At 50.4% G+C, this 11,636-nt stretch overlaps 4 protein-coding genes across 5 annotated transcripts; 3 read left to right on the plus strand and 1 right to left on the minus strand.

Annotated features, from left to right (window-relative positions):
* Nucleotides 1-98: 98 nt before the first annotated feature.
* Nucleotides 99-1,191, minus strand: PV05_09471 (uncharacterized protein). The gene is made up of 3 exons (XM_013455812.1): nucleotides 1,030-1,191; nucleotides 725-971; nucleotides 99-669 (listed from the first exon to the last, which is right to left on the minus strand). The coding sequence occupies exons 1-3, from the start codon at nucleotides 1,049-1,051 to the stop codon at nucleotides 165-167; spliced, it is 774 nt and encodes a 257-aa protein (XP_013311266.1). The 5' UTR covers nucleotides 1,052-1,191; the 3' UTR covers nucleotides 99-164.
* A 158-nt stretch (nucleotides 1,192-1,349) lies between these two features.
* PV05_09472 (uncharacterized protein) lies at nucleotides 1,350-3,257 on the plus strand. Its single transcript, XM_013455813.1, has one exon. It carries the CDS (start codon nucleotides 1,424-1,426, stop codon nucleotides 3,167-3,169), a length of 1,746 nt encoding a protein of 581 aa, XP_013311267.1. The 5' UTR covers nucleotides 1,350-1,423; the 3' UTR covers nucleotides 3,170-3,257.
* A 477-nt stretch (nucleotides 3,258-3,734) lies between these two features.
* PV05_09473 lies at nucleotides 3,735-6,625 on the plus strand. 2 transcript variants are annotated; one of them, XM_013455815.1, is made up of 3 exons: nucleotides 3,735-4,988; nucleotides 5,040-6,239; nucleotides 6,340-6,625. In XM_013455815.1, the coding sequence occupies exons 1-2, from the start codon at nucleotides 4,014-4,016 to the stop codon at nucleotides 5,754-5,756; spliced, it is 1,692 nt and encodes a 563-aa protein (XP_013311269.1). In that variant the 5' UTR covers nucleotides 3,735-4,013; the 3' UTR covers nucleotides 5,757-6,239; nucleotides 6,340-6,625. The 2 variants fall into 2 exon arrangements, with proteins under 2 accessions (XP_013311269.1, XP_013311268.1); XM_013455814.1 differs by lacking the exon at nucleotides 6,340-6,625 and having other exon boundaries at nucleotides 5,040-6,312.
* A 2,276-nt stretch (nucleotides 6,626-8,901) lies between these two features.
* On the plus strand, nucleotides 8,902-11,351 carry PV05_09474 (uncharacterized protein). The gene has a single exon (XM_013455816.1). It carries the CDS (start codon nucleotides 8,955-8,957, stop codon nucleotides 11,079-11,081), a length of 2,127 nt encoding a protein of 708 aa, XP_013311270.1. The 5' UTR covers nucleotides 8,902-8,954; the 3' UTR covers nucleotides 11,082-11,351.
* Nucleotides 11,352-11,636: the final 285 nt, after the last annotated feature.

Consider the following 11,636-nt stretch of genomic DNA (forward strand, 5'->3'; position numbering starts at 1 on the left):
GCGGCTGCTTACATAATTTCGGTTCCTGGGCTTCACTGTCGCCTTTCACCAAATTGTGTCATTGAGGTATTACCAAACAGGCTGGCCTTGGATCGTTGATAAAGTACGGCAACTCTGTATAGCCGAATTGGCCTTAGAACCCTGCAGCTGCGGAAAATCCAATGTTACACTGATACTGGGGCGCCTTTCGCACCCATCTCGTCCTCTATGAATACGCCAAAACCAGCAAAGGCCCGTAGAAGACACTCATCCACATACTGATGAAAGTCATAACCTGCCGCAGACATAGCATCTGCTGGTTTGCCCCTAGCACGAGCAACATAGCTCTCTTTGACTTCGTAATAGTCTCTCGTCCGTGCCATCCCCATGAAGGGGTCGTAGGGTGCTTTGGCCTTCGGAACGACAATCTTCTTCAAGCCTTTGATGAGACCGCTTGGGTCTGCGGCATCTGCAGCCACCTCTTTCCACTTGACCGGCTTTGCGGTCGGTTCGCTGGTGGAGTCGTTTGTATCGGTCTTGATACCATTTGCCACTGCATAGTCTCTCAGCTTGCGTCTCGTGGCTTGAACATCTGTGTTGAAGACCAAGTTCATGATGAGCTCTTCTTTCAATTCAAGATAATCATCGTAGTCTCGTTTCGTTTCGAATTCCTCTTCCCGACGGTCGAGTCTGTCTGAATGTGAGTCGAACAAGACTGGGTGTTTTGAGAAGGAAATCAACCTACGTCTTGCCCACTCTTTTCCGAATTTCGACCTCACGCTCGATTTTGAGATCTTCGAAAGTCTGTGTTCGCCATTCTCGCTTCCAAAGATTGACGTGGCACCCTGCAACTGGACACTCTGCTTTGCCGCTAGAGAAATTTCGGTCTACACAACCTTCACATATCCGATGATAGCATTTGGTGTTGATTTTGAAACGAAGTCCCGGGTGTGTACGTGGATCACTGCCACAAACGGGGCATTTGTTTGCTCCTAGTGACACTGATGTGAATACTTGCAGTCTCGAATAGTATTCGTCGTTTCGACTTACCGACGGAGTCTTCGTCATCCATGATGGCCGTCCGTCATCAAGAGGGAAAAGAGTCTGATGTGCTGCAGCAAATGGCTACGTTTCAGCCGCCGAATCGTACACTGTAAATCCTGTCTGCGTCATAGCAACCTCGCAGATGCGAAGCATGCAATTGAGGTGAATTTACAGAGAAACCATTCTTGTGGAGGAAGAGTGAAGTCCAGAGCCGGTGACGGTCAGGTCTGGCTTCATTTCAAATGACAAAGGGGTTTTTTCCGGTGGCGTTTTGTTCCTGTCGTGAGTGAAAAAGCCATCAGGCTCCTTCTAGATTCCTATGACTTCCGCAATTCAATCACATTGCTAGAAGTATCCGTACAGTGGTGAGGTCGATCGCCTAGATCTTTTGACCCGTGCAATGGACGAGTCTGCGCTCGCTCGTATTGAGCGGCAACGAACCGAGCTTGAGGCAAACATCACCAAACTTCGCAAATCGCTCAGGCACTGGCAGACCCTCGAGATAGACTACGAGAGCTTAAAGGAAGAATTCTTCGGACTACCAGAGGGCTCGTCAGCCGAGGAATGCTTAGAGGCTGCGCGAAGTGCGAAGCCTGAACTGGTAGATGAAAACGAGCTTAAGACAATCCTCAGAGACAAGAATGGCCATTCATGTCGGCCTACCCAGCTCGTTGACCTGCTGTCGAAGCGCGTGGAGTACGTGGAGCGAAATGTACAGACAGTTCGAAAACAGCTTTCGGACGCTGAGAAGAGGTGGAATGCATTACTTCTTGCCGAAGAGCCTGATCATCGAGATGATGCCGGTCTACCGTTGGCTGATATCACCGAGGAATTGGACGAGGCAGGGAAAGTGCTATCCAGCAAAGTCGAGACGCCTGGTTCAAATGCACCTCAACTAATCGATGTACTGAAGCAAGCAGGCGTCACCGATCTAGAAGAGAAGAAAGGCACAATTACCAAGGTCTCTTCTCTCAGCGATGATGAGGCCGATGAAGTACGCCAACCCGCCTCCTCGCCATTAAACACCCGGGAAGTCCCCAAATCGATCGCATCAAACGAGTCTCCCTATATACCCACCAATCCCAACGACACCGAAGAAGAAGCGCAACTACGCCGAGAAATGTTTGAGTATTCCAGAGGTATAGATGAAGTGGGCGCCATTGTAGCAGAACTCGATCTAGGAGAAGAAGGCTCAGAAGTCTCCTATGACGAGCAGGATGACGTCTTCGAACTCGACTCTGAAATGGAATATGAGGAGGACTTCGAGGAGGATGAGTCGGAGGATGACGTTGGCAAGAGCAAGAGTCGGTTGACGGTACCTAGGGGCTATCGAAAGAGAATGGAGGAGTTGCAGGAAAAGCTCGGCTTGAAGAATCTGGGACCAGAGGCAGAAGCTGAAGCCGGAGCCGCCGTTCTCGAACAGCCTCCACGACCTGCAGCAGCCGAAGCTGCCCGGAAGGCCGCACTTGCGAGACATGAGCAGTCCACTAAGAGCAGCTTGAAGTCGTCTGTCAAGCCACCAAACGACAATGAGCCAGCAAGCAAAAAGAAGCCGGGCAAGAAGAAGGTGGCTTTCTCTTCAGAACTTGACGTAGCATCCCCGAAGCCTATCAGCAGTGCAGCTCCCCCGACTCAACCTCCATCCGAAAAAGAGACCAGAGAATCGAAAGCTAAGCCGATCGTCGAATCCATCGTGGAGAGAACAGTTATTGCCGACGAAGTACAGGCTCCTGCTCCAAATAAACCATCGCGCTTCAAGGTCGCACGTCAGTCCCAACCTCAGACGCCAATGTTTGCGCGCCCGATGACGCTCCCATCTGAATCTTCGGAACAGAAGCAAGAACACTCACCCTCACCAGCGTCTCGGTCTAGCATTGTATCCGCAGACCTGGTTGAGCGCCCGTCGCCAAGTACACCCAAAGCTCCAGATGCAGATGACTTCCCTGAAGAGGCTCATGAACGCGAGATCGCGATGGAATATCAAAGACACCGCATGAAACGGATCCATGCTCAAGATGGCGGTTTCGTGGGGGACGGAGAAGAAGACAACTACGGCGAAATGGTCACTGCAGGTAGAGGCAGGGCCAACGAGGATCCAACTGGCAGGAAAGTCAGCAGGTTCAAAGCGGCCAGAGTGAGTCGGTGAAAGGGCGTCACCAGCTCTGAGGGCAGTGAGTATAAGTAAGTACTCCGTCATGCAATCAAGCATCAAGAGCACGCCGATACCTTTTTTGGTGCCTAGAGGCATCGCGCAATGCAATGCGCTCCTCCAACACGATTCTGTCACACTCTTCTATTCTTTATTCCTGGAGCCGTCAAAGGTTATTCCTTGCATTAAAGGAAGGTCGCAGTTATCCCACCTGGATCTTCCTATAAGACGAGCTCCAATATTAATTGCAGCTGGACTCTCTGACGCTTTACCCGTGGTCATGGGTACGGCGATTCGTTTCACCCAGTACATCTGATGATCTGTGTCTCAACTTGGTGCAGCCTTCACCACTGACCCGATGCTTCACTCTTGAACAGATAATCACTGTTCAATCATCGAGGATCCTTGCGTTGACTTGTAGTATGACATGGATATCCTTTTCCTCGTACTCGTTGTACGAAAAGTGAGTTACGTGATCGATATTCCCCACAATAAAAAAATCCATGACCCAATTTCATCTGTACAAAATGAGAGATCCGGCAGGGTAGATAGGTTGGGTGTCTGATACTTCACGGGCATATCCTTTCGATCAACTCAGCCGTGTTCAGCCTCACTAGCCCTTCCTCGACAACTAAAGGCAGCGGCTACCTAGTAGATTGAGCACGAGTCATGACTAACTTAGACCGCCTTTCGACTCCAGCGCCTCGACCTCTATAACGCCCGTCAGCCCCTCCCCTAACGGCATCTTCATCATCATCTCCTTCGTATCTTCCCATCCTGTCTCACGTTGCTCTTGAGCTCCCCTTACCTCGGGCACTTTCCGAGGCAGCATCTTAACACCATGGACATCAAGCAGCAGCCGCCAGGCTACGAGCTAGACGTTATTGGCTCTACGACCCATCCCAAAGACGTGCCCGTCCAACTTGATCGAGGCCACGCATCCGGGACTATGGCTGATCCGGAATCTCAGGTCAAACATCGAAGCAAATTCCGAATCACCATGATCCTCATCGCGCTGTATCTATCTCTCTTCGTCGCTGCACTGGACGCTACGATTGTTGCAACTGCTCTGCCGAAAATGACCGCCGACCTCCACTCAGCAGCTGGCTACATCTGGATTGGAGGCGCCTTTCTCATTGCCAACGCCGCTGCTGCTCCTATCTGGGTCAAGTTGTCTGACATATGGGGCCGAAAACCCATCTTCCTTGCAGCTCTGGTCCTCTTCTTTGCCAGCTCCATCATTTGTGCTGCTGCGGTGGACATGGAGATGCTTATCATTGGCCGCACCTTCCAAGGCACGGCTGGCGGAGGCCTTATTTGCATGGTCAACGTCGGTATTTCAGATCTTTTCAGTGTCCGCGAGAGAAGCTTGTGGCTCGGCCTTTGCGAAGGTATCTGGGCTTTCAGTGGAGCGGTGGGACCTCTTCTCGGCGGTGTCTTTGCTCAATCCGCGAGCTGGCGTTGGTGCTTTTGGTGCAATCTGCCAATCTCCGGAATAGCTTTTGTGCTAATTGTCTTGTTCCTCGACGTCCACAATCCGCGCACCCCGGCCATGCAAGGTATCAAAGCAGTCGACTGGTTTGGCTGTGTTTCGATCATAGGAGTAACGGTTATGCTACTCCTAGGTCTAGACCTTGGTGGATCGGTCTATCCGTGGGGTTCTGCAAAAGTCATCTGTCTGATTGTCTTTGGTGCTCTGATGATAGGTGTGTTCATCTACAGCGAGAAGCGATTAGCCAAATATCCAGTCATACCGTTGTCGCTCTTCGGGACCAGGAACGTCGCCACGCTTCTGGTCACCTTCTTCCACGGCATGGTAAGTGTTATATCCTTGGCTTTACAAAACAGTGGTTGACCTTTTGTGCAGGTCTTCATGGCTGCAGAGTATTACCTGCCACTTTACTTCCAGAGCGTCAAGGAAGCATCGCCTCTAAAGTCCGGCTACCTCCTGGTCCCTTTGATTGTTGCTACCGCGGGCACTGGCGTGCTCAATGGTGTATTCATCCACCGTACGGGCCAATATCGACCCTCGCTCTGGATCGGCCCAGTATTGTTGACCTTGGGCACCGGTCTGTATCTGATGCTAGATGCCGATACAAGCATTCGAATGATCATTGGCTTTGAGATTGTTGGAGGAATTGGCTCGGGCCTTCTGTTTGAGCCTCCTCTGATTGCGATTCAGCAAGGCGTGGACCAAGATAATGTTGGCACCGCCACTTCAACGCAAAGTTTCATTCGAAGCATGGCTCTTTCTTTGAGTGTAATTCTCGGTGGCATCGTTTTCCAACAAAGCATGGATCTCCGCCAGGATGACCTGATCGCAGCTGGTTTGTCATCGTCCACCGTGGAAGCACTTTCAGGGAAGAATGCCGGGGCCAACGTCGATGTCGGACGCAGTCTCCCACGAGCACAAGAGCTCGCCGTTAAAGATGCCTTTGCCTGGAGCATCCGAAACATGTTCATAATGTTCACGGCTCTTGGAGCCCTCGGCATTGTGGCAAGTCTTTTCGTCAAGAATACGAAGCTCTCGAAGGAGCATAGGGAGACTATTACTGGACTCAAAAACGAGGAGACGGCACCTTGAACCAGAACTGTCAAAATGGTACGTCCATGCTGAGCATCTTCGCATCCCAACATGCGGTCCGCTTGACTTGGAAATTACGGCGATGTCGGGCTTGAAATTCAACAACGGGCTTGGGGGACCCTGCCACAGGTCTTTGATCCCAGGTGCTCCTCATACGACATCCTGTCCGGTGATGCTTAAGCACCGTCACAAACAGCACTCCCTCTTTTGGAGATTGAGCTTCGGGCTCTTGGTGATGCTTAAGCACCGTTAACAACAGCACTCGATCACTTCAGACACTGATATATGAACCATGTACAGATGTCCATGGGCACATGGTGAGCTTCCCACCGTCAAAAACCAGCGTCTTGTCATATAGTTTCACTTAGTCCAGCATGTCGTCCGACTTTAGACACTGGTCCGCTTTCGCTTCACACCGATATCTACAGCGCACTCGTGCCTAAATACGGCACAGTCAATGATATTGTTATTATCCAAATACCGGTGAGCTACGCACCGTTAACAACAGCATGAACATTGCAATCACGTCTTGACATCTTCTGGGGCGATACTTTTATATCTAGATTTGCTAATTACTCAAAAGCCACGCTGGTACCATGACTCTGTGTCAAGGAGATTCTAGTTTCACGAAGGTCGAACATTCTAGGACCTGCTTGGGCGTCTTTGAAGACTGTGTGAAGGTGACATTTTCGATATGGGAACGTGTATAGAAACTGTGTTGTGAGCAGTATCACACATACTGTAGGTGGTAGGGGATATTTCTGGCCTAAACCTGTGTGCGACTTTCACGGGCGACCACAACGTAGGCGGCTGCTCTGGGCGGCGGCCGCTACTGCTGGGGGCGGCACAGGGCCGGCCCGGAACCAGGCTCTTTAAGTACTGTAACACTGTATAATCATCCGTTACAGTAGCTCCAATAGCTGACGTTCAACTCATGCTCTTCTTGCAAGACATTTGACTTGTTAATCCTCTTCTTACTATCAACCACTTCTTGAAGGTTCCGCCTCGCCTCCTTGGTAATTAAATCTTTACAGCCGCAGTCGACCTTCAGGCAAGGCTCATCAGGACGCGGGTCCTGCCTAGGACTTATGTGCCTGCCAGTCTTATCAGGCGTATAGACTGAACACCCGGTCGTCACGTATTCAGTTCATGATAAAACCACCTTCTAGTACCAAACGGACAATGGCGTCCAGTATGACACAACCTTTCATTTGCTGGAAAAGTACTAGTTGTGTCCCATTGCATCTGTCATTATTATGCTGAGACAGACTTAGCACAATGGGACCAGAGTATCGGGCCACCATTATCTCCTTCAGCCCCAGCATCGCTCCCTGGTAAAGTCATCCTGAATGGCAAGACAGTGACCCTTGAGCCTCTAGACCGGAAGCATGCCATTGATCTTTGGCCGCAGGTCAGAGGTGACGAACGAGGCTATATCTGGACGTACATGAGCGACGAGCCTTATCAGTCCCTAGACGACTTTCAACAAGCTGTAACGACAAAGTCCCAGTACGAGAATATGGTCTTTTTCGCGATCATACACAACGAAACCAAAAAGCCCGTGGGGTGGGCTTGTTACATGCGCATCGACACCCAGAACCGCGTCCTCGAGGTGGGAAATGTCTTGTTCTCACCGTCATCGCAACGCACAAAGGCTGCGACAGAGGCCATGTACATCATGGCCAAGCATGTTTTCGAGGACTTGGGTTACCGTAGGTACGAGTGGAAGTGTGACAACCATAACGGACCATCAAAGCGGGCGGCACTGCGCTTTGGATTCACTTTTGAAGGGGTGTTTAGGCAACATATCATCTATAAGGGCAGGTCAAGGGATACAGCTTGGTTCTCTATGATAGATACAGAGTGGCCTCTTGTCAAGCAAGGGTTTGAGGCGTGGTTGGATGACAAGAATTTTGAAGAGGATGGCAAGCAGATACGAAGATTGGAGGATCTGAGGAAAGAGCTGAGCGGGAAGGGAGGATTTGTTGATCTTGAGTAGCAGAGAAGTGCCGTCTATTTCAATTGCAACTTCAAGATCTTTTGGGGGCACAAGTGGACGTAGGGCGCATGGCAAAACATGGCCAGCGGTGGGAATTACGCATGGTATGCAGAATGTCTTTCGTTCAAGCAGACAGCACCTTGTCGGTAAGAGGGCTGCTCGTCCACGGCCTCAATGAAGGAGGGAGGAGTTGCAATGGAATCCGTCACTTGCTGAAGCTGTCAGAGACAACGACTAGAGAACGGGGAGACCTGGCCTAAAAATATAATATGTCGATACACTCCAGGAAGGCCATCGTATATTCCATTCGACCATGCGGTACACTAGGTCTGGACTCTCGAGGGCGGCGGTCATACAGCAATGTCAAAGCCCGTAACGGCCGGTACCTGTCAAAACTCCATCTACGTCCCTTGCGTCGAGGGAGGTCGTTAGATCCTCCAGCCTGTTACTGCTCAATCTGGACTACTAGTACTTAGGCACAGTCCCAGAGATCTTGACTTGTGTGGCAGCGACCCTCCCCTGTCAGACAGCGCCATTTGTGTGTCCTTAGGCTTGGTACTCAGCGGGCCCGGCTTCGTCTAAGAAATGGATGGGGAAAGACTGATGATAAAGGTCCCAGTCTTCAATCCGCACTTTGTTGTCAATGTAGAGTGAGTGCGAGCCTGGTAGGACAATTGATTGACATTCTTGTTGTTATTGATTTATTCAATCGCGAGCTGTCTGAATACAACAATAGCAAAGTACCCACTCTGAGAACAAGAGGTGCGGCAACTGCGAAACTGGTTGAGGAGGGAAGCCAATAGAATTTGCTAGATATCCGGTCAATTCCTCTGTGCGGAGAGCGAATAGGACCATCATGTAGCAGGATTCTCGAGACAAGACCATGACATTATTTCAGGTGTATGATGAATGACAAAGGTGGCGAGGAAAATGCCAGCGAAAAGTGGTTGATGTCTTTGTTCCAACCAGCTAAGACGCTAGGCCACTTTCGGAAGGGTAAAGATCCCATCGCCGACAAGAATCCAGAAACCACTTTCTCTTGCTGAGCTGGCAAGAGCAACCTCAGTTCACAGACACAGATCAACGCCAATATCTTTACGACGGAGAATCGAGAGACGGTGCATTAAGTCTGACTGCTCTGGAGCACAGATTTGGTCACCTCTCTCTAATTTTGCACGGTTTGCCGTCATCAAACGGCAATGTCCCTCAGAAAATCCGCCCGGCTGTCCGCAACACCTTCGTTGCGTCTTACCACTGAAGAACGACACCTGAAGGTACCCGCTTCATCAATCATTTCAATAACCACAAGTCCTACTACTTCAGCGAGCGACAGTCACAATTCCAAGGATTTGTCAACTTCCATCAGCGACCCGGATGAATACGGCGAGCCAGCGGCTCCGCAAACAATGTCGTCAAGCAAAGCCAGAACAAAGCCTACAACACACAACAATGAATCTAATGCGGACCAAAGCAATCGACGAGCTTCTGGTCGTGTCAGAAAACCGACAGCCAAAGCTCAAGCGTTGCATCATACCAAATCTATCTCTCCGCCGCTTTCTGACACTATTGTCATTGGCTCTTCTTCAACTGTGGAAGAGCAGTCTCAACATAAAGAGCCCTCACCATCGCCCACACCAGTAAATGAGACAAACGTCGTTACTCCGCCAGCTCCAGAAGTTCCGGAAACTCCGGCAACTGCCAGTGTGAACGATGCTACTGTAACATTAGAAAGTCCAGAGAGGACAGCTGAGGCCGACACGAGTGTCATTGAATCACCTTCACGAAGACAGTCTCGACGCGACCGCAAGCCTACTGCCAAAGTATTGGAGATTGCTTGGACTGCACAGAAACGTGCAGCTACAGAAGTACCAGATGCAAGGCCACGAAAGTCTGCTAGAATCTCTTATTCGGGAGCCAACATACCATCAAAACTGCGCCAATCACTATCATCCACCGCTGATGAAGAAGCCGTTGATGACAAAGAGTCAGAAACAGCTGAGCCGCCAAAGAAATCGAAAATAATTATACTAAAGATCAGAAAACCGTCCGAAGTCAGTGGAGCGGATCAGAGTCTGGCTGCGAAGAAGACTCGTTCTCCGCCATCAAGGAGGCCTAGACGCAAAGTCAAGCACGACAGAGCATCTGTCAAGGATGCTGCTCCTGCCATTCCGGCCGTCCAAATTCCTCCTGCATGTGATCTTTTCTGTCTCCCACCAGCAGCTCGTATTGTTGCTTTCGGACAAATCGCTTTGCAGATGCCCGACGACGACGATGACGATGAGGCCGATGTCTTGGCTGGGAGTGCACAAGACTGGCGCACCTATGTATGGCAATGGTGCCAATGCAAGAAGTCCCAACCTCTTAAAACCACTCGAACAAACTCCGAAGAGCTTGCACGGGCATTGTTGCCCAATACTGTCTCGGACGGAACGAAGGCAAATCCAGTGGATCTGACTGACTCGGCCACTACACCAGAAGCCGAACTATTGTCGGCACCTGTCAACACCATCCTTCGCGCTAGCGATGCAGAAAGACTGTCGAAACTCTTTGCTACGCCCAATACCGAAAGCTCAATCATAAGTAGCAACAACTCTCCGAGCCTCTCTGCCGAGCCCAGCTTCTCGACATCGCAAACAACGGCATCGGCACCAAGACGACGCGTTCTCCGAGACGGTTCAAGTCAATTCATTTCACCGGCATTGCCGGCGTCAAACCCTCTAAAGAGGACCTACGAGGACCGGCTTCGGGAAGATCACCAAGCACTGACGAACATTCGGAAAAGAGCTGATGCAAGGGGAATACCGTGGAGTTTTAATATGACTTACGAAGATATTCACGCTTTGATCATGGGATTCGAAGACCATCCACAGGCTGGTTCGGCCGGACGCCAGGCGCCTAAATCGCCATACGACAGTGGCGGGGTATACGAAAGCCGAGACGTGTATGGGCCGAATGGTGGGTTCGGCCTGCTTCTGCCACCTAAGGTGCGTCCAAACGGGTTTTCGGCCGCGAGTGGTCTACATGGACATGGTTGGAAGATCAACAACAACTACAATACCAACGGCAGAGCTGAACTCGCACACGGACACGGAAGTCCTCATAATAAGAGTATTGCCGAAGAGAGTGGTGAAGCAAACTCTCAGCTCCGTCGTATGTCGTCGCCTAGCCGACCCAAGAGCTCGAGATTTCGAGTCGACCCAAGAGGCTTGAGGGGAGAGTCTCCAGGACCTGGCACGATCATCAATATTGAAGAAAAGAAGAATGAGTCGAGGAAGCGGATTAAGAGGCTGCGAACAACAATGTCTGAGGGCGTTGAAAAAGCTTGACTGAGATGATACGTATTTGATCCATAAGACTTAGGCTTGTGAGGATGAAGCACTGCTTGTGTTGAGGTCCACTGCAAAACGAGCTGGACTGGGAAATGCAGGATTTGAGCAGAGGAGTGGATTGGATGGAGTGGTTGGAAGTCGAGGGCATGGTTTAACAGGAGTGAGCATAGCGAGGCAAAGCATGGTTTCTTTTATGCAGTAATACTAGTAGCATTCATACCTTAGCGATGCGGTGCAGGTTATGAATATGAGCACCCAGGTTATGACACGAAGTCGAATGAAGTCAGTATTCATCCGCAGGCCAGACACATAAGGTCCTGTGTATTCGTACGGAGCAAGCTTATTTTCTCAGGTAAGGCAATTTCAAGTGATTGGTAAATAGACAGGTCAAGATGCCACGGTAAGTGTTTTGAGTAATTGTTTGTGGGTGGTTTGGAGCCCCCTGAGACGTGGTCACCAACTACCCTGCAAATAGGTCGCCCCACAAATTGGCCCTCTACCTAAGATTGCTTATACTATGTACACGCCAAAAACACGCGTGCTAATGCACTT

This window comes from Exophiala xenobiotica, assembly GCF_000835505.1.
Source record: "Exophiala xenobiotica strain CBS 118157 unplaced genomic scaffold supercont1.6, whole genome shotgun sequence".
Classification (NCBI taxonomy): Eukaryota; Fungi; Ascomycota; class Eurotiomycetes; order Chaetothyriales; family Herpotrichiellaceae; genus Exophiala; species Exophiala xenobiotica.

Excerpts from the sequence above, each read along its gene's own strand:
- PV05_09471 (XM_013455812.1), bottom strand. The coding sequence starts at position 1,051 with ATGGATGACGAAGACTCCGTCG. Across the intron at positions 972-1,029 it reads GGATGACGAAGACTCCGTCG|GAGCAAACAAATGCCCCGTT; the intron begins GTAAGTCGAAAC and ends CAGTGTCACTAG. Across the intron at positions 670-724 it reads CGGAAAAGAGTGGGCAAGAC|ACTCGACCGTCGGGAAGAGG; the intron begins GTAGGTTGATTT and ends ACATTCAGACAG.
- PV05_09472 (XM_013455813.1), top strand. The coding sequence starts at position 1,424 with ATGGACGAGTCTGCGCTCGCTCGTATTGAGCGGCAACGAACCGAGCTT.
- PV05_09473 (XM_013455815.1), top strand. The coding sequence starts at position 4,014 with ATGGACATCAAGCAGCAGCCGCCAGGCTACGAGCTAGACGTTATTGGC. Across the intron at positions 4,989-5,039 it reads TCACCTTCTTCCACGGCATG|GTCTTCATGGCTGCAGAGTA; the intron begins GTAAGTGTTATA and ends CCTTTTGTGCAG.
- PV05_09474 (XM_013455816.1), top strand. The coding sequence starts at position 8,955 with ATGTCCCTCAGAAAATCCGCCCGGCTGTCCGCAACACCTTCGTTGCGT.